The 22,428-nt window shown below is 41.9% G+C and overlaps 1 protein-coding gene across 1 annotated transcript in view; it reads left to right on the top strand.

The window, feature by feature from the left end:
• Positions 1-21,540, top strand: part of zyx (zyxin) — a 29,829-nt gene extending 8,289 nt beyond the window's left edge. The window contains exons 2-10 of the mRNA XM_022216068.2: positions 5,690-5,928; positions 9,781-10,019; positions 11,526-11,621; positions 13,654-14,196; positions 14,842-14,983; positions 16,552-16,721; positions 17,657-17,835; positions 18,027-18,147; positions 18,764-21,540. Coding sequence (XP_022071760.1) covers positions 5,703-5,928; positions 9,781-10,019; positions 11,526-11,621; positions 13,654-14,196; positions 14,842-14,983; positions 16,552-16,721; positions 17,657-17,835; positions 18,027-18,147; positions 18,764-18,877 — 1,830 coding nt within the window. The 5' untranslated portion in view covers positions 5,690-5,702 and the 3' untranslated portion in view covers positions 18,878-21,540. The remainder of the gene's footprint in view (positions 1-5,689; positions 5,929-9,780; positions 10,020-11,525; positions 11,622-13,653; positions 14,197-14,841; positions 14,984-16,551; positions 16,722-17,656; positions 17,836-18,026; positions 18,148-18,763) is intronic.
• Positions 21,541-22,428: the final 888 nt, after the last annotated feature.

Genomic DNA, 22,428 nt, shown 5'->3' with positions numbered 1-22,428 from the left:
TGGATGGAGATGATGGATAGTTGATGAATCCTAAGACAGACGCTTCAGAGGTGATCAATAATTAATAATTTTCTATTCAGCTGCATCATCAATTATTGCTTGTCTAAGCATATTTCTGTCCCGTTTCGTCGGACAAAAATGACTCATGCCCCGGTGCGGTTAACAGTTTTAACATATCCATAACAGGAAGTGACACAACGCGGCAGCCGACACCTCTGAGCAGCGTGGCTCTGGACTTATATGGTTAAAAGTGTGAAACGTCAATAAATCTTCAGCGGAGGAAGAGAAAGCGCTGCCTTCTCATCAGAGGCGAGTTATGTCATGAGCTTCAGTCCTGTCAGAACTTGACGAGCTGCAGTTTGTCCCAACAACACGATCAAACAGACTTTTACTGACTGCTTCAACTTTCACAGCGAAGAGAGAGGATCTCTGTGTTTGAAGGTGTTAGATCTGAAACATCCGAAGGTCTACATATGAAGCCAGACAAAGTTTTCTTCTGCTTTAGAGGATCTAACGGCGTCAAAGTGAAACTAAAGCTGCAGTAATTCCTCCACAACAGCAGGGAACTGGTCTTCTTCCAACCCAAAATACACATTTAGCTCTTTATTTCACTCTCCTGTGCAACAAAGACTGTAAATTCTGGTTTGTATTAGTTTTTCCTCCATAAATCTCCACTTTTTGAGCAGCTCCTCCATCCAGCAGTCTTTCTGCTTTTATTTCTGAAGGTTTTTACTGCAGGGTTTGTTCACGCGTCATTCACAGCCTGATTTATTTATCCGTAAAAACGTGGAGAAAATAGACCTCTCTGTAGAAAAACGTTAACGGATTTTCAAGCTGACTTATCCAGTGTTCAGTAGGGCTGGCCTGAATAGTGGTTTGTGGCCTCTGAATATTCGGGCCCTATTAAAGACCAATATCCGGATATTTGTTCCGCCCTGTAACATCTGATGGGGGGGGGGTATTCGGATACCAAAATTAATATCCGGATTCCGCCGTAGTGAACGAATATTTGGATATTTGGGTCCAGCCCTAGTGTTCTGTTTTCTGTTCTGGAAATTAGTGCAAATGAGTGCATTTCTAATGAGATTTGAATAATAAAGCAACAATTTCAGGAAACTTGTTAAGCAATAAATAATAGTTTAATGCCAGCAATCAGCTGAGGAAGTTTATTGCTGATTTGTTTGTTTACTTGCAGTGTTTTACCTGAAAGTGCTCCTAAAATCTGATAATTCCTCCTATTTTTTTAACTATTTCTGACATATAAATGATGTAATTTTGATGATTTTTTAAGGTCGCGCTGAGAGAATAAAAACAATTTATTTTATATTTTTATTTCTGGTGGAGTCTGCAGTGTGTTTTATTTTGAAAAATGACTCAATCGTCTTCCTGTCGCTTCCATCTGTGCTTGTTTCCCCACACTTGATGTTTTAATTAATAAAAAACAAGCGTCTCCGAATAGCTTCTTTTAAAAGAGGGAGAAACTTGATGCTGACAGAAGAAAAAGGAAGTAAATATTTAGCAATAAGTCTTTTTATTTGTTTAGGAAGACGCCAAGGAACGTGGTGGAGTGATGTGACGATCGCCGTTGGTTTGTCTGTCAGTCTGTCTGTTAGCAACATTACTCAAAAACAGCGTGATAGATTTGGATGAAATTTTTAGGGAAGGTTAGAAATGACTCAAGGATCAAGTGATTAGATTTTGATTTTGGCAGTGATGCAGCTTATGGTCTGGATCCACGACTTTGTTAAAGATTTCTGTGTCATTGCCAGTGCAACATCTTTTTGTTTGTGGGTCCGTCTATGTTAAATGGACACATTCTTTGTTGCTGTGACTTGTGATCATCAGTAACTGGGTCATTCCGTATGAAATCAACCAATTTTAAGAAAACGTCCCACCTGACCGATCTTCAAATTCATTAATTAAAATACATTAAACATACATACATTAAACATAGAAGGGTTTATAGAAGCAAGTTGTGCTTGGTGTCAAAATTTAGGCAAATTCCTGTAATTTCACATGGTGTCTTTTATTTTTTGATACCACCTATCCCACATGCTGATACTGACCTTTGAATCCGAAGGTCGGACAGATATTTCTGATTTTTAGCTGTTCATATTTCATGCATTACATACCATAGCACTTTCATTTTATACAGATCCAATCCTTAGATAGCCAAATTATACCACATAAAATCTCTAATGGATATGATGATTAGTTTTCGTGTAATGGGTGGCCAAATGTAGCCGTTTAGAAGTTCATGATGGACAAAATCGCAACTTTGTCATTCTCTGTAACATGCAATTATAAATATAAAGTAAATATTTTCACATTTCTGAGGACTATAGGTCACTGTGAAATGATTCTGAAAACTTCAGATCTCTATCTTTTGTTGTTCAGAAGTTATAGAAGTCTGAAAATGGTTGAAAATTTAAAGTCTTCATTTTGGCCGCAATAATAGGGTACCCCCTACCTACTTCAAATGACCATAACTTTGAAACTAATGACAATAAAGCATTCAAATTTTGGATTTTCCCATCATATATAATGTACTAAATGTATGTAAAAACTTAAAATCTGCGAGGGTCAGGTGGGGACCACTGGTTGAAATGATATGGAATGATCCTACTAATAAATAAATGCTGCATTTCTGACATAATGGGGAATGAGCAGCCTTGGAGGAGGACTGCTCTCTGAGTGCTTTTCTTGTTATTAATGTTATTATATTCTGCTGTTTACAGCCTCCAGCGGGTTTGTTTGGTGAATGTTTGAGTCCAGGCAGCCTCGGTTTGTACAGATGTGTGTTTGTGTGTGCTGGAGAAGAGGCCTCATAAGAACAACTGTGCTTTTGAGTGAAGGTCAGGGTGGGGGTCGTCAGAGCCTCCGTGAGGAATCCTGACGGACGCTGAAGCAGCATCAACATTTGTTCAAGCGCCGCCGTGTGTGGAGTAAATATTTGAGCTCGGCCTCTTCTCCATGGAGCTCGCAGGAAAACCGTTCTGATGGTTTTGCGTCGTCCCTGCAGCGGAGCGGCGTTTCATGTGTGTAAACAGCCGTGTGTTGCAGATTGTAAATTGTCTGTGGCAGCTGCAGAGCCACTGAGTCTGCAGCTCAGAAACATGGCCTCAGGACGTTTCACACACTCTCCTCACTCCTACAGAGAATATTTGCCAAAGCCTTTTTCTTTAAAGAGCAACTCTGGATTCGCAGGATGCCTTTGGGTTATTTTCTTCTTTACTGCTCTTTCACTAAAACCAGAAATAGTCCACACTGCATTTTACGACACGCTACAAACCACAATAAACCTCCAGTTTAATTAGTTTGACAAAACTCCAGGGATCAAGGGTACGATAGGTACCAGTCCTGACCTACAAGTTCACGTAAAACATGGTAAAGGCTCTTTAAGATGGAGTTCATTAATCAAACTGTAGGTTTAGGATGTTCGTGAGAGATTTAATGTTCAAATAAAGCTGAACTTAAAGGATGTTTTTATTGAGCTGCAGGAACAGGAGAGAATCTGTGGATGCAAAAAGAAACAAAAAGTCAGCTGTAAAACTGCAGAGTTAACAAAATATTATAATTTTAACTTCTCACAGTTAAACGATCAGTTGTGTTGTTGATGTTTAACGTGCTTAGTAACAGCAAACAGTCCAGGTAGATAAACTCACCTGGTTTCAGGTAAATGTGACATCAGAACTTCTTATTTGACTCTTTTCAAACTAGTGTTTGAAACATTACTGAGCTGCTGCAGTAACTGGTGAGTATAGAGAAGCGTTTAGGGAACATCTGGAAACGGCAGCATCTACTGATGACTACGAGGCATTTAGGGACATCTGGAAACTGCAGCGTCCTCCGATGACTAGTTATTTCTGAACATTACAGTTGGTTTCAGTTGTTGAACCTGCAGAAACGCGTTTATTTATGATGTTTCAGTCCTTCCAAATGGTTTGTTATGAGGATCTTAAACAGCTGCAGCTCTACAAACCCTCAGATCCCCCACGAACCCAACAAAGATCCTAAACACCATCTAACTGAATGACAGTTTTCACTAAAATACACAAAGCCAGAAAACTCTCCATGTGGCAACAATTAGAGCAAAACAGCTTAAATTAAATCAGTAGAATACTCTGAGGGTCATTCCAGAACTGGAGGACATTTTACGTCCCACCCGTCAAATTTTGAATAATCTGAGCACTAAAACATGCAGTTGTTGTAAATGTTCTTATCCTGAGACCAAATCTAAAAAAAATAGAAGAAAACAGTGTTTGAAAATATTTCATAAATACCAAATAAGTCTGGAGTTCCCCCTAAAATCTCATTTCTCTCTTGTCCCACCCCCCTGATGACCAAACTAGATCTCTAATAAAACAGTTAAAATGAAATTTAAAATCTTTTTTGGTTTTATTTTTTTCATTAATGTCTCTTGTAATTGTGGGAAGATTTTTTTAATCAATATATTTTAATATTGTGTCTCGTTGTCGTTTTGTCTCATTGTTGTCGTTTTGTCTCATTGTTGTCGTTTTGTGTCTCATTGTTGTCGTTTTGTGTCTCATTGTTGTCGTTTTGTGTCTCATTGTTGTCGTTTTGTGTCTGGTCGTTTTGTTTCGTTGTTGTCGTTTTGTGTCTCGTCGTTTTGTGTCTGGTCGTTTTGTTTCGTTGTTGTCGTTTTGTTTTGTTGTTGTCGTTTTGTGTCTCATTGTTGTCGCTTTGTGTCTCATTGTTGTCGTTTTGTGTCTGGTCGTTTTGTTTCGTTGTTGTCGTTTTGTGTCTCGTCGTTTTGTGTCTCATTGTTGTCGCTTTGTGTCTCTTTGTTGTCGTTTTGTGTCTGGTCGTTTTGTTTCGTTGTTGTCGTTTTGTGTCTCGTCGTTTTGTGTCTGGTCGTTTTGTTTCGTTGTTGTCGTTTTGTTTTGTTGTTGTCGTTTTGTGTCTCATTGTTGTCGCTTTGTGTCTCATTGTTGTCGTTTTGTGTCTGGTCGTTTTGTTTTGTTGTCGTTTTGTTTTGTTGTTGTCGCTTTGTGTCTCATGGTTGTCGTTTTGTCTCATTGTTGTCGCTTTGTGTCTCGTTGTCATTTTGTGTCTCATTGTTGTCGTTTTGTGTCTCATGGTTGTCGCTTTGTGTCTCATGGTTGTCGTTTTGTCTCATGGTTGTCGCTTTGTGTCTCATTGTTGTCGTTTTGTGTCTGGTCGTTTTGTTTTGTTGTTGTCGTTTTGTTTTGTTGTTGTCGCTTTGTGTCTCATGGTTGTCGTTTTGTCTCATTGTTGTCGCTTTGTGTCTCGTTGTCATTTTGTGTCTCATTGTTGTCGTTTTGTGTCTTGTTTGCTTCGTTTTGTCTCATTTGTGCCACTTTGTGTCTAGTTTTTATCATTTTCTGTCTCTGATGATGAGAACCTCCAGGATCCAAATGCTTTCCCCAGAAATCTTTAAAATCTTGCAGTTTTCACATGTAGAGGAAACAGAAGTGATTGTGTCATGAATAAATGTGTGACGTTATAAACTCAGTCTGGTTGCAGATGTTGTGTGGTTTCCAGATGTTTTCCTGATGCGTCACCCCTAATCCGTGCAGTCAGCTGATTAATGTGGGTTTTATCAGCAGGAATCCTGGATCTGTTTGAACCGTGTCACACCTTCTGCTTATAAAACAGCTCGTATAAGAAGCTCAGTGATCGGTTTGTTCCTCTGCTTGTTCCTCAGATAAAAACAGACCATGGAGGACTCCAATGGCAGCAAACCCTTCATGGTGACATCTTCTCTGAACTTCAAAGTCACCACGCCGTCCTTCTACAACCAGCCAAAGAAGTTTGCGTCGGTGGCGCCGCCGCGGCCCAAAAGTCAGACTCCTCCGTCTCCGTCGCCGACACCAATCCCCATCGGCTCCGGAGTTATCGGCCGAGTGGGAGACCTGCCGCCTCCACCGCCTTCCCTCTGCGATGGTATTTACTCTATCTTCAGTTAGATCCTCTACATGTCCACGTAATGCATGCTGAGCTTCATGACATCACACTAATGGAGGTTTTAGTGACGTGTACAGATGATCTCAGACCCTTAGAGGTTTTTGCTTTTAGAGTTGGGCAAAATTATGCCAGCTGTGTTTCAAATTATAGGTAGTCTGTGGAGTTTTAATGCATGAACAAGCACGTTATTTTAAGGACTGGACCCGAATATCTGAATATTCGTACGCTACGATAGTATCGGATATTAATTTTGGTATCCGAATATTCGCCCCCCAACCCCCCAACCCGGCCGGACGTTTCTGGGCGGAACGAATATGCGGCGTTACTGTCTTCGTTCTGCCTTCGGCCCACATCAGATCATATCGGCTCCTCTCGTCCTGTGATCACATAAACATATACACATATGTCTATGTGATCACCCCCTCCTCCCCCAGACGAAAATATTCGGAGCTCATCTCTTCCCTTCGCCTTCGGCCCACTTAGGCTCATCCCGTCGTGTTCGGCTCATCTCGGCTCATCCTTTCGTGTTTCTTACCTCCACCTGAATGTCCGGGTTGCTGCTGACTCTGAAACCACGCTTCACTTCGTTGCATAGACACAAGACAAGATGCTGAAGACCTCCACTGTTTGGGAATTCTTCAGTTTAGCTGAAGACAAAATGAAGGCAGAATTTGGACCCGAGAGACCAGACGAACGGATCCGAATATTTGGGCCGTCTCTACCACAAGCCGCCGCCGTCCCCCATCGGACGTTACGGGGCGGAATGAATATTCAGATATCCGTCTTTAACAGGGCCTGATCATTCGGAGGCCAGAAACCACTATTCGGGCCAGCCCTAGTTATTTTTTCCTTTTATTGGTTTCACATTTTGATTAATAGTGCAAAGAAGTTTAGAAGTTCACCTGTTAAATACTGTGAAGAAGAACGAGAAAACATGGATGGAAATGTATTTCCAACAAAAGGAAGAATTTAGTTGTATCTGAAGGATTTTGGTTCGAACCACAATCACTGAACACTGTGACCCCAAACCTTTGAACAGTAGTGTAGGTCAACCTTAACTTAATTAGAGCAATTTAGCTAGAATAGAGCAACTTTAACAAAAATAGAGCAAGTTTAACTTATTTTTGTGCACCTTTAGCTAATGTCATCTTTATCTAATATAGAGCAACTTTAATTCATGTAGACTGCCGTTCAAAGGTCTGGGGTCAATTAGAAATGTTCTTATTTTGAAACAAATATTTTTTTTCAATGAAGATCACATTAAATGAATGATAAATCCAGTGTAGACATTGTTAATGTAGTAAATGACTATTCTATCTGGAAACAGCTGATTTTTAATGGAATATCTCCATAGGGGTACAGAGGAACATTTCCTGTGTTCTAATGCTACATTGTGTTAGCTAATGGTGTTGAAAGGCTCATTGGTGATTAGAAAACCCTTGTGCAGTTATGTTAGCACATGGATAAAAGTGGGAGTTTTCATGGAAAACATGGAATTATCTGGATGACCCCAGTCTTATGAACGGTAGTGTAGATGAGGAGGTTTCCTCATATTCTCAGCAGACATGTTAAGAAGCCTCCAATGGAAGAGCTAAAGGACAATAAATAGATTTCAAAACAGTCTCATATGTCCAAAAGTTTCCTCTTCTTTATTGAATCGTTTTATTTTTTTGCTGTAAACACGTTATTAACCCTCTGAACTCCAAAAGCCACAAGCAGGTTTAAGAAAACTGTTTACATTTATCAGCCAGAAACTGTAAAAACAGAGAGAATCCGAGGTTTTCATTATGTCAGACGTGTTCTTCTGTTGTAGTGTTTCATCAAACATATTTTACTCTACAAGCACCATTTTAAAAAAAATACTCAAAAATATTTCGTCCGCTTTCACCAGATTCTGTAAAAAACAAAAAATTCTGAGCTCTTTGGCGCTGACCATGAAGCTATGACTGACTGAGCTGTGGTCAGAAAATGGATAATAAAAATTCTGAGAGTTTTCTGGTGAACTGCAGGCAGAGCAGAGAGGAGCCGAGTGTAAAAACTAATTACAAACAGTAAAATATCTACAGTATGTGGAGACGACACGTTCTCCAGTGTTTTAACATCTGTGGACACTTGAAACCCGTTGGCCATGTTGGTTTCTGTTTTATACATTTCATCAAAGAGACGGCTTATAAACTGAGTTTAGACCGTTGAAGTATGTCGACGTTTTAGGACATAAACTTGTTTGTTTTTTTGCAGCTGCACACAAGTAAACTCGTATTCTGAAAAATAACTCCAGATGTCAGATCATGTAGAGACATAAAAACTTCAATATTCACCTCAGGAAGGTCATCAAATGGAAGAATAAAGTAGCTGAAAGTACAAATACCTCAGAATTTCACCTGATATATACAGTAATTTTCACTGTAATATGAAATATTGCACGTCTGTGGAGAAATGAGCTGACAGGGAGTCAAAACAAGCCCACAGTGATGATAAACGAGCCCACAACGATTAAAAACAAGCAAACAGTAAGGAAAAACAGCCTACAATGAGGAAAAAAATGACCCCACGGTGACTAAAAATGAGCCCACAGGGACTTATAGCGAATCCACAGTGAGGAAAGATGAGCCCACAGTGATTACAAACAAGCCCACGGTAAGAAAAAAGAGCCCACAGTGACTGAAAACGAATCCATAGTGAGGATATGAGTCCACAGTGACCAAAAAAGGAACCCACAGCGATTAAAAACAAGCCCTTGGTAAGAAAAAAGAGCCCACAGTGACTGGAAACAAATCCACAGTGACGATATGAGTCCACAGTGACCAAAAAAGGAACCCACAGTGATTTAAAAACAAGCCTACAGCACGAAAAAATTAGCCCACAGTGACTAAAAACGAGCCCACAGTGAGGAAAAATGAGCCCACATTGACAAAAAACCAATCAACGGTAAGGAAGAAAGAGCCCACAATGAGTAAAAATGAATCCACAGTGACAAAAAACAGGCCCACAGTTGAGAAAAATGAGCCTACAGTGACTAAAATCGAACCCACGTTGACTACAAACGAGCCCACAGTGAGTAAAAGTGAGTCCACAGTGGGTACAGTTGATCCCGAGTTGACCAAAAAAGAGCCCACAGTGACGAAAGACAAGCCCACAATGAGTAAAAATGACCCCGCGGTGATTAAAAACAAGCCCACTGTGAGTAAAAAAAGAGCCCACAGCGACAACAAACAAGCCAACCGTGAGGAACAAAGAGCCCACAATGAGTAAAAATGACCTCACAGTGACTAAAAACTAACCCATACTGACAAAGAACGAGCCCACAGTGAGCAAAATGAGATCGCAGTGGGTAAAAATGACCTCACCTTTACTAAACCCCCCCCCCCCACAGTGTTTAATAATGAACCTGCAGTGAGTGAGTTCAGAGGGTTAAATCAGCTGAAGAATGATGTCATTGCTTCATCACAGCTGTTTAACCAATCCCATCCCTGCTTTCTTTTTTTTTTTTTCTGTCTGCATTTATTCTCATTGTTTAACTCCATGGAAGGGGTGTCAACACTTTATGAGATTAATGCATATTTTAGTCTTGCAGACAAATATTTTATTATTTAGTGCATGCGTGTGACCATCACCAGCCCTCCCTGAAAGCTAAGCTGACACTCTTTATTACATTTCCCTGTTTAAGAGCCAGGGAGGGCAGTGCTACACCTCAGTGGTGATGTGAGGGGAAATAAAGGGGTGGACAGGATGAGAGGGGACGGACAGGGACTAGCAAGCGGTGCTATTACAGCTGAAGAATATCAGGTGTTGTGTTATTCCCAACTATCACACATCCCTGCTTTCTGTCAGACTTCCCGCCCCCTCCTCCTCCTCCGCTGGATGATGACTTGCCAGCCCCTCCTCCTGAATGCCAAACCACACCCACCGCTGATGCTCCGCCTCCCGCCTTCCCGGCGCCGCCACCGGTGGCCGACGACCTGCCCCTCCCGGCCCCACCTGAGGAGAGCACCTGTCGACCACCCACCTGTCCCTCCCCTCCCCCTCCGCCTCCCCCTCCACCTGTCCCCAGTGCTGCTGGAAACCCTCAGGTGAGTCTCAGGTTCTGTCTGACTGTTATTACTCCGATTGTTGTTATTCTGACTGTTTTTGTTCTGTTATTTTACTGTTGCGTCCACTGCTGGCAGGAACCACCACGTTGAGAGATTTTCCCACTAATTAAGTTATCATTAGTCCCAGCTTCATGCCTCTAACAGGATTATGGTCGTTTTCTGTTGCTGGAACAGTTTGTAGACTCTGGAAGGTTTATAGTCGTGATGTTTATTGTCGGGCTGCATTAGTTCCAGCTGGTTTGTCAGAAAACAAAAGCATAAGTAAAGGGATTTATACGGCTTCAGTGTTAAAGACATTAAAACAGCGTCCATATGACCTTCATAGTCATCATTAAAGGGAATGTATTATGCTTTTTCTGACATGTAGAGAACGAAATACTGATCAGTTCACTCGGAAATGCATTCACAGTTTACCCAGCAATGTAAATGAGCCCAGTTTCTCCCATGCGCACTTAAATTGAACTTTTTTTTTCATATGCAGCTTGTGATTTAGTGACTAGTCCACCGTTATGTTGCGTTATTATCAGGTAGTATTTCCTAATATCTGCTGCTGACGATGTTCCTGCCATCACTGTCATGTTCCACATCAGTTTGTGGCTTTAAAACATTCAGATGTTTTATAGAAGCTGCTGTTTCCAGTAAAGAAATGATGTTGTTGCTCACAAGCCCCTCGGCAGGCTTCCGGGAGTCGACCAATCGGATGAAAGCAGGTTTTCAACTTTAGCCCAGAGCTGAGATTGGCTGTTTTCAGATTGTAGAGTGTCTACAAAACATGTTTGTCACCTCTGGGTCTGAAAACGTGAAGCTTTAAATCTCATTCTCTTGAACAGCCAGCAGGGGGCGACTGCTCTGGTGGTCTGACTGTATAAATGATGCTGCTTCTCTGTTGATCTGTTCCCTCCCTGAACATTTTCCTGATCAGTTTATGATCTCAGCCTTTAGTTTAAAGATTCCTTCAACACAACATGGAGTTCGTTCAGTAATTTGTGGTTCCCTTTAGAGGAAATTAAACCACAAAGCAGCGTATTCTGCAGGGTTTGTGTCGTATATTCAGATTCTTTGAATTCTTTTACAGAAGGCTGCCGTAGAAATGCCAAAGTTGAGCCTCAAAGCAACAAATAACGAACCGCTGAGTAAGACCACGGTGCAAACGTCCATCCTCGTACACAATGAAGAGCTGCAGAACAGCTGTGTGATGGAAATAATGATGTTTGTACCATGAATCATGTTGAGCTGCTGTAGTAGAGTCCCAGAATAGGAATATAAATCTGTAAATAAACACAAAACGTCCCCTTTAATCACCTCACTCTACGTTAGTTTGTCATCGTTCTTTCATTCTGGATTTCCATCTCCGTAGCTACGTTTCTTTCTGCCTCCTTCATCAGATGTGTCACCGTAATATCTCGTTAAAATGTAGTTACTGTCTGTCTTCATCCGCCTCCATCCTGTCAATAAATGCTTTTTCTGACTGTTTTCCTCCATCAGAGGCTGGTGGAGAAGCAGACGAGCTTCGACAAGCAGCTGGACTCTCTGACCGACTTGCTGTCTGAGATGGAGACCAGAGGACCCTTCAATCCCAAGGTAAAAATCCATACCAGACTCTGAGTTCTGCAGATGAGAAGGAACATGACAGCAGGCTTTGACTCAGAGGAAACTGCAGAAAAACAGAGTGAGTCACTGAGTGAAGAGGGAAAAAAGCTCAGCGGGTCAGTGGAAAGAGTTTGGAGAGGCGCCCAGTTGGTTTCGCTCGTCTGTGCAGGTCGAAAGCTCAATCAGGAGTGAAGCGAACACGGCGGGCTGAAACAGAAAGTTGGATATGTGGTGATTCACTGATGCCAGAGCAGCAGTTAGAGGCCATAAATGGAGAGAATCTGGACCGGAGCGGAGTCCTGTTGGCTCTCAGCTCAAACAGAAACGTCAGAAAGATGAAGCACTTCTGATAAGTTCAAACTGTGAAGTTCTGAGTGTTTACTTTAATCAGAGTTACTCATTTACTATATTAAAGAGTCTGCAGCTCACAGTGTTTGCTCTGGACTCCAGCTTCCCTCTGCTCAAGGATAGTTGAAGGTGAATGTAGGTTTTATCTAGAAAGTAAGCCTGTTTTTCTGTGTGCGTTCGTTAATAGTGGAAAAAAACTGACATTTTATTTTCCTGCAATATGAAAGAAGGCAGGAATTTTCAGCAGATCACTTGAATAACTGTGTTTGGAAAGACGGAAGCATTCCAGAAGTGATTTAGTCAAAGAGAGCATCTGCAGAGAAAACAGAACATTATGTAGAAAAGAAGCTTTCTCATCTGGTGGAGATCTGACACATCGGAATAGTTTGATTCTTTCACATCTTTGTGCTGCTGATTTAAATGATCAAACTAACAACAGCAGCAGACGGTTTTGCTAAACATCTTCCTTCCTGTAGTGAAATATTTCCATCCAGCTGATTTATTTCCTTTTCAGCGTTTCTCTCTTGTTTCTGCTCATGTAGAGCTGAAACAAAAAACATCTTTGAAACAAGAAAAGCACTCAGAGAACGCAGCACTCCTCCAAGGCTGCTCAGTCGTCGTATCATTTCTGATGGATGAGTCCTGACAGACAGACAGACAGACCAACGCTGATTGTTACGTAACTCCATCGCGTTTCTTGGTGGAATAATAAAGTTAGAAGAAACTCTGTGTATCTAAATCAGAGGAAAGGACGTTGTATCAGCTCTATTTCCAACATTAAGGCAGTCAGTAACATCCTAAACCCACAGTTTGATTAAATACGCCACCAAGGAACGCTGTGAAGTTATGTGATGATCAGCATTTGTTTGTCCGTCCGTCCGTCCGTCCGTCCGTCTGTTAGCAACTTTACTTAAAAACGAGCCAACAGATTTGGATGAAATTTTCAGGGAAGGTCAGAAATGACACAAAGACCAAGTGATTAGATTTTGGCAGTGATGCAGCTTATAGTCTGGATCTACGGCGTCACTGTAACCATGACAACCAGTGAACACTACATCAGCTGATTGTGATCCTACTACAAATCCACCTCTGAGGACTTATCAGGACTTATGTATCAGAAATGATCCAAGGAACAGCTGATTAAACTGTGGGGGTGTTTCTGAGTCTCATCAATTCCTGCCGCCTGCTACATATTTAGGTCACGTGATCCGGCATCCGTACATAATGTACACATGCAGAACACATGCCTGTGCTCAGAGCAAGGTGATTTTGTTTGTGGGTAAATCTATATTAAACGTTGCTGTGGTTTCTGATCATCAATAACTAATAAACAAATGCTGCATTTATTAAAAAAAAGCATTGCCATATGTGGGAATGAGCAGCCTTGGAGGAGGACTGCGTCCTCGGACTGCTTTTCTCGTTAATTCTGTGGAGATGGTTAAACATTGTTGGTCCAAAACTTTACTATCTTTTACATTAACTTCTAGACCAGGACTCTGCAGTCTGGTACTGATAGATCTTTGTAAAACTAATTAAAATGGAGGTTTGTCAACAAACTGTCAGATTTTCTTGTAGATGAGTCACTGAAAATGGACACGTTTTCTTTTTGTGTTGAGCAGCAGAACAGTTGCAGCCTGATGTGTTGTTTTACTTGATGTTGTCGTCATGTCCACAGTTACCGAACCAGTACTCCTCAGCACCAGCTCCCAAACCTTCAGCTCCTCCTCCGACCGCTCCCAAACCGGCGCTGTCCTTCCTGCCTCCTCCAGAGATGGGCGACCGGCCTCCTCCTGCTCCGTGGGCCGAGGAGCTCAAAGCCAGAACCAACCGGCAGAACAACCACGGCTCTGCCGCCAAGGCTCCGCCCGTGGTGCCGAAGACCGGCTTTGGAGGACGACCCACGACGTCGTCTGCGTCTCTGGCACAGAAACTGAACCAGAACCTGAACCAGAACCTGAACCAGCAGCCCAACCCCATCAGCAGCGCTCCCAGACCTTCTCCTCCAGCCTCCAGCTCCTTCCCTCCTCCTCCTGCAGCTCCTCCTGCAGCTCCTCCAGCTCCAGCTCCAGCTCCGAACCACATAAAGAGTCCTGGTTTTACCGCTCCGGTTAATGCAAACCAGAAAGCTCCAGCTGCTGTTCCTCCTCCTCCTCAACCCAAGATGCCGTCTCCTCCCTCCTCCTTCAGCCAGCCCATGAAGACCACCCCCGCATCCACGGTAGGCTCAGAACACCATCCTGGTCATCCAGTTTATTGTCCTGAACATGTTTTTAAAGGTGAACTCAGACTGAGTGAAACCATAAACATCGTTCCACTGCAGAACTCAGTTTAGGTTCTGAGATGATGTTTCCATGATCGGTCCTCTGATCCTCCTCCAGTCCTTCTGTTTCCGCTGCAGATCCAGCAGCTTGAACATGATCTACAATAAATAGTAATTACTGGATTTAACTGCAGTTCTATGGAGGAAACAGAACAAAGGAGGTTTGTTCTGTTAGACAGTGAACCGTTTTTATCTCTAATAGTTCCTCATATTGTTGTTCAAACAGACTCCGATTTAATGTGAGGAGAAAATGTGATTCAATCCCAGACACTATTTGATGTATTAACCTAAAATTGTACAAACGTCTTAAAAATATTCATACATTATGCTATAAAACTTTCAACTAATCAGAGACGGTTGAGCAGAAACTCTTCTTAAAACGTTCTGGTCTGAGATGAAAAATCTTCCTCCTCAAAAAAACACATATTTCCAGTGTGCGATTTAATACTACAGGGTTGGTGCAGTGGAAAATAACCTGATGTAGATGATAAATGCATGTGCACTGATGGTTTCTCCTCCTCTTCCTCCTCTTCCTGTGAGCAGCCTTCTCCTCCAGCTCCGGTTCCGATCCCAGGTGGAGGAGTTCCTCTGAACATGAGGGAGGTGGAGGAGCTGGAGAGGATGACCAAGGACTTCATCAAAGACATGGACACACACGCACCTGTCATCACCTCCCCCCCCACAGGTAACGGCTGCACACATGTTCACCAACACACACATGTTCACCAACACACACATGTTCAACAACACACACATGTTCAACAACACACACATGTTCAACAACACACACATGTTCACCAACACACACATGTTCAACAACACACACATGTTCAACAACACACACATGTTCACCAACACACACATGTTCACCAACACACATGTTCACCAACACACACATGTTCACCAACACACACATGTTCACCAACACACACATGTTCACCAACACACATGTTCACCAACACACACATGTTCAACAACACACACATGTTCAACAACACACACATGTTCACCAACACACACATGTTCACCTACACACACATGTTCACCAACACACACATGTTCACCAACACACACATGTTCAACAACACACACATGTTCAACAACACACACATGTTCACCAACACACATGTTCACCAACACACACATGTTCACCAACACACACATGTTCACCAACACACGTTCACCAACACACACATGTTCACCTACACACACATGTTCACCAACACACACATGTTCACCAACACACACATGTTCACCAACACACGTTCACCAACACACACATGTTCACCTACACACACATGTTCACCAACACACACATGTTCACCAACACACACATGTTCAACAACACACACATGTTCACCAACACACACATGTTCACCTACACACACATGTTCACCAACACACACATGTTCAACAACACACACATGTTCACCAACACACACATGTTCAACAACACACACATGTTCAACAACACACACATGTTCACCAACACACGTTCACCAACACACACATGTTCACCTACACACACATGTTCACCAACACACACATGTTCACCAACACACACATGTTCACCAACACACACATGTTCACCTACACACACATGTTCACCAACACACACATGTTCACCTACACACACATGTTCAACAACACACACATGTTCACCAACACACATGTTCACCAACACACATGTTCACCAACACACATGTTCACCAACACACACATGTTCACCAACACACACATGTTCAACAACACACACATGTTCAACAACACACACATGTTCAACAACACACACATGTTCACCAACACACACATGTTCAACAACACACATGTTCAACAACACACACATGTTCACCAACACACACATGTTCACCAACACACACATGTTCAACAACACACATGTTCACCTACATCACTAGTCTTCCTCTTCTTTCCTCCTCATCACAGAATCATTCTTTCTCTCGGCTCCGTTTTCTTTCTGCTGCAGATGAACACTGATCATAATTCCAGCCATTAAGTCACTGATAATTTGCTCATGTTGCACAAATGCTAGAATAACTATTGAATTATTAACCGCACACACAAGAAGACAAACTATTTTCTCATCAGTTTAGTCGTAAATACGGACTTCTTATGAGCTGATATTAATTTATTCTTTATGTTCTGTAATCTGAATGTGTTAGTTTCTATCTGTGAAGCTGAAGTCCTCACCTGTGTGTGTGTGTGTGTGTCTGTGTGTGTGTGTGTGTGTTCCAGAGGTGTGTGGGAAGTGCGGTGAGGCTCTGTCCAGGACTCAGCCGGCTGTCAGGGCGATGGATAAACTCTTCCACTCCACCTGCTTCTGCTGCATGAGCTGCCAGCGCCCCCTGCAGGGGATGCAGTTCTACGACAGGGACGGGTCTCCACAGTGTGAGGACTGTTACATGGTGAGGACTCAGACAGACCATAATAACCCTGCTTTGTTCCACATTTAACTTTTTTTTTTATGTTGGAACAGTTTTATAAGATTCTACAATCAGAACATTTTGGATCAGTTTCATTTCATTTCAGGTGTTTTTAGTGAAAAACTTAAACGCATAATTGGTGCAAACAGAAAGAAACAAACCGTCATCTCCAGGTTATTAATCCTCTAAACCAGAGGTGTCCAACATGAGGCCCGTGGGCCAAAAGTGGTCCTCCAGAGGGTCCAATCAAAGTGGAAAAATGACAGAGAAGACATTAACTGCAGATTGTAAATTAGTAAAACTATAAATTTAAAATCATTTCCAGACCATGAAAAGGTGTTTTAATTATAAGATAAAATACTGTAATGTTCTTTGTCGTTTTGATCATTCAGTAAAACACTCCATCATTCAGCTCCAGATGGCTAAATGTTTTAATGTGTAAATAAATGATAAACTGAGGCTGAATGTTGCTGAAAGTTCAGTTTTTTCTTTAGAAATTTCAGGTTGTTCATAATATTTTGTAAAAAGATAATTCCTTAAATCAAAACCTTCTGGTGTTTTTCTCGTTTCTCTTGTTTCTTGTCAGTTGTACCTCCTTTGTCATTTTTAGTCCTGTGTTTTTTGCTTTGTGTCTCATTTTGGTGAATTTTTCTCTCTTTTTGTGACAGTTTTGGCTTTTGTGATTTGGTGCAGATGCTTTATTTTGGAGACTTTTGAAATGAAACATGAAGAAAAGCGTGATTTTAATAAAATATCAGATTTTCTTATTCTCTGACAGAGCTGGACGTCACTCAGGATTGACTGTCAGATATCTGCACGTGTGATGATTCTGTGCAGATAAATGGTTTTATTTCACAGATGACTTTCCTTCCAGACCCTCTTTAAGGTTTAAGTTTTTTTCCTCCTGCCGTCCTCAGAGCTCTCTGGCCATCTGCTCCAGATGTGGAGAACGGATCACGGACCGGGTCCTGAAGGCCGTCGGTCAGTGCTTCCACGCTCAGTGTTTCCGCTGCAGCACCTGCTCCTGCATCCTGGAGGGGGCGCCCTTCATCACCGACGACAACAACAACCCCTACTGCGTCCAGGACTACCACAGGTTACCGGATCGTTCCAGCTGTTTCCAGAACTGATTGATCAGCTTGAGCAGCTTTTGATTAGATCATCTATGGTCATTTCTAATCACCAACATAGCTGCAGTCATCCTCCAGCAGGAAAGAAGCAGAGTTCTGTGGGACATTCTAAGCAGCAGGTGACACTGATAACCGACGTCTAACTTCCTGTCTGCAGGCGCTTCTCTCCGCTGTGCGTCAGCTGCAATGAGCCCATCATTCCTGCTCCGGGCAGCGAGGAGACGGTCCGAGTCGTGGCTCTGGACAAGAACTTCCACCTCAAGTGTTACCGCTGCGAGGTGAGAAACTCTGGGAGTCCATCAGCTGGAGGTTCATCAGAGGTTAGAGGAGGAGAGTTTACAGCAGAGCTACAGGAAGTCCTGGTTCAGCATCAGGATGAGGGTTAGAGACACGAAACACACGGAAACGTAGAATGTTCTGGAAACTGCAGCGTCTGCTGATGACTGTGAGACGTTTAGGGAACATCTGGAAACTGCAGACGTTAATTTATGTTCAGCTTCTAGGAGATTCTCTGCAGATTATTTTTGGTCTGATTTTCAACGTTAGCTTGACTGAAGCTGAACAGGAAGTGAAAACAGAATTATGTTTAATTTAATGTTAATATTTCATCTGTAAAGTCAGTGAATATTTCTGGAAAGTGTTGATCATTTAGTCCATAAAGCTGCAGCTCTGGATGTAAATGTTTCGGTTGTGTTCCACCACATGAGGAAGGTTTTTAAAAATATTTCTTTATTTCTGATGCAGAAGCATTCCCTAAAGTCATTACCAATCATTCTACTGTGATTTATTCTTTACATATGCAGCTATTTAAGTCATCTGCTGGACGTTTCTGTATTTTTCTGGTTTCCATTATTGTGTATTAAATGTTAAATAAATGTTTTCTTCCGTCTGCAGGACTGCGCTCGGCCTCTGTCCATAGAGGCGGATGAGAACGGATGCTACCCGCTCGACGGTCGGATCCTGTGCATGAAGTGTCACACTCAGCGGGCCAAACGCGCCGCGCAGTGATTGGCTAACGCAGCAGTGCCGCGCAGTGATTGGCTAACGCAGCAGTGCCGCGCAGTGATTGGCCGACGCAGCGCCGCTCAGTTTAATCATGAACCAAACCCAGAAGCACAGAGTTCATCCAGCTGCCTTTGCAACAGGGCTTTATTCTGTGTGTGTGTGTGTGCGTGTGTGTGTGCGCGCGTGTGTGTGTGTGTGCGTGTGCGTGCTGAGCGGTGTATTCCCTTCCTTCCTGTCCTCTCGGTGCAGAGGTAATGTACTGCACTGACCGCCAGCCCTCTCTCTGCGTGAGTCGGAGCCTCGTTTTCGTGCCAATTCTATGTTTACGCTAAAAAAACTCCCAGCAGAAGTTGCACAAGAAGATCAAAAGAGCGTCTGAATTAAAGTTGCCTTCCTCCGCGTGTCGCCTGAACACCCCACCAGTAGCACCGTGAGCCGAACTGAGCCGCATGTCCAAGCTTCCTGCCTCCCAGTGCTTTAATCATCGGCGCCTGAACATCGTTTAGGGCTAAAAACAAACAAACTGCAAACAGTGAATGTCGCTCTCGTGATTAATGACCTAAAGGCATGAATTCTGTCCCGTCGCTCCGTTTGATCGTTCAAGATTAGAACCAAAATCAGCCGTTTTCTTCTCAACAACAAAAAAAACTAAAGGCTGATTAATGAGTATTTGTAGATGCATGGATGCAGATTGTCTCTTTAAACCAGCTGAGTTCTTCAAAGAGGACCTGTCGTTGCACATAGTGAAGTGAAACATCTTCTCACTTTAATAGAAACATAAAGTAGCTTTTGATATGCATTCCGTAGAGCCTCTTGCTTTAAATAATCTAATTTATGGACCTATTTTTATTGAGTATTAACGTGTATTGGCGCTAGAATAACCCGTAGAGCAGGGGTGTCAAACTGTGGGTCTGAGTGTCCACAAAGGAAGAGAACATTTGGTCACAATAATCTGGAACTGAATGGTGTAGTGTTTTACTTTATGATCAAAACGACAAAAATCAGACATTAAAAAAGACAGAACGACAAAAACACGACAAAATATTCGAAAAATGAGACACAAAATGACAACAGCGAGAAACAGAATGACCAAAAATGGGACAAACGACATGAAACAAAACAAAGACAAAAAAGTTACAAAGCAACAAAAACATAAGCAAACGAAATAAATGAGACAAGAAATTCCATAAATGACACAAATGAAATGAATATTGCAAAAGTAAGAAAAAAAATGGACAAAAATCAACAATAAAACACGACAAAATATTCAAAAAAATCAGACACAGAATGACGAAGACGAGAAACAAAATTTTGACAAAAAAAGTTACGACAAAAACGAGGCAAGTGAGACAAGAACAAGAAACATAACAACAAAATAGACAACACAAGCACGACAAAAAACACAAAACAAAAATTATGCTTAAAACAACGAATAAAGCGAAACAAAAAAGGACAAAAAACAAAAAACAAGACAAAATATTAGAAAAGTGAGAGAAAATAACGAAACAAAATTACCAAAAAATGGGACACAAACTACACCAAACAAAACAAAAAAAAGAGACCAAAAAATTTGACAAAAACGTTGCAGTGACAATAAAATGGACACACGGCAAAACCGAGACAAAGAATTCCATAAATGACACAAGCGAGACAAAAAACACAAAACAACAAAAATTCTGCTTAAAACAACAAATAAAGCGAAACAGAAAATGACAAATAAAGGACAAATATTACAAAAGTGAGACACAAAATGACAAAAACGAGAAACAAAATTATCAAAAATGGGACAAACGACACAAAACAAAACAAAAAATTTAGACAAAAAAGTTGCAATGTGACAAAAAAATGGACACATGACAAAAACGAGACAAAGAATTCCATAAATGACACCAGTGAGACAAAAAAATTACAAAAGCAAGAAACAAGAGGACAGAAAAATAGACAACACAAGCGAGACAAAAACAAAAAAACAACAAAATTTTACAAAAGTGAGACACAAAATGACAAAAGAACAATCTAGTATTTTACTTTATGATCCAAACAACTTGGTGGTCTTGAAATGATTCTAAATTTATAGTTTTACTGATTTACAATCTTCTCTGGAATTGTTACATTCCACAAAGTGGGGCCGGATTGGACCCTGTGAAGAGCCGCTTTTGGCCCGCGGGCCGCATGTTTGACACCCCTGCCGTAGAGGCTGTCAGTAGCAGTTAAACACAGCGACCAAACACTTCAGTTACTTCAGTGTTGATGTCTGTGTTGGAGTTCTGTCGTTACCACTATACTTTACATTATTCCACTTTTGTACTATTTTATCGTTCTGTATTCCACTGATGTTTGCTTATAACCTGGAGACGTGCCTTTTCTCCGCTGTCGTTCCTTCTAAAGTCGAGCCACAGAAATGAATTAAAAAAGGACAAAAAACAGAACTCGATCCGAGTCGACACGTTGCTGCATGTTGGTCGTCCCGTGATCTTACCACGATGCCTTCACGGTCGCGTTTCTGGGCATCGCATGGTGTTACGTCGTGTTACATGTGGATGTCTTTCATATAACTTTTTATACGTTTGATATGTGTGAATGTTTAAATCCATCATTTAGCCCCGACCCTCCATCTTTGGCTGTATCCAGATAAGAACTAATAAAGAAAAATGCTGAATACCAAATGTTCCTGCCTGATTTTATTTTTGTCTAAGTGATGTGTTTTTAGCGTAGACGCGTCCTAATCCTGAAGGTTTTAGCTCCACGCTGCATTTCCAACATGTTGACTCCACATTACTTTCTGTTCCAAATCCAAAAACAAACCTTTCACTTTGTGGGAACACAGCTTGGTCTTTTGAATTCCAGAGGAGAGGACAAACTCAGATAAGAACAGAACTCTCTCCTCTCCAGCACAGAACAACCCCCCAGTTTCTGGAGGAACTGGGATGCATGTATTTCTTTATTGCTTTCAGTTACAGGAACGGACATTCAGACCTTCTGCAGAAGGATGGAGTTCCCTGCAGAACACCTGGAAGAACCTTTTTGAAAGACGAGGACTTTCACTTTATGCTATGAATGTTTTCTTTTAATCAACTCTCCTGCTAAAACCCCCTTCAGGAATGCCATCTCTGCCTTCCTCCACGATCAGATAAGAGTTGTATCATTTTATGACTCTGCTGGAGACTGGTGGGGACTAGTACCAACTGCTTAAACTGAAACAGAACATCTTCAACATCTTTTACTCGGCTAACGCCTGAGAACCAAGTGACTTTTCATCAACCGGACACCATCTCCCTCAGCTGTGAACACCAGCAATCCGCTAGCCCAGATCCATTTGGGCCGAATCGAGCTCCCACGGCAGGACGTCAATGCGTTGCCATAACGACGATATACACTCCGGGACCAGCAAGTCCAGAGGCGTTGTAAAGACGTCCCAGCCAGGAGGAGACTCTGACAGTAAGAGACCGGCTGAGCTTTTTCTGTTCTGAGTTGGGTTGATGTCACTAACCACTTGATTACCTAAATTCAGCCACTCCGTTTATTCTTTTACCAATCGTTCTTAGTCCAAATGA

Source organism: Acanthochromis polyacanthus, chromosome 12, assembly GCF_021347895.1.
Source record: "Acanthochromis polyacanthus isolate Apoly-LR-REF ecotype Palm Island chromosome 12, KAUST_Apoly_ChrSc, whole genome shotgun sequence".
NCBI lineage: Eukaryota > Metazoa > Chordata > Actinopteri > Pomacentridae > Acanthochromis > Acanthochromis polyacanthus.
Note: the sequence above shows the minus strand (reverse complement) of the source record. Positions and strands in the feature narration are given on the sequence as shown.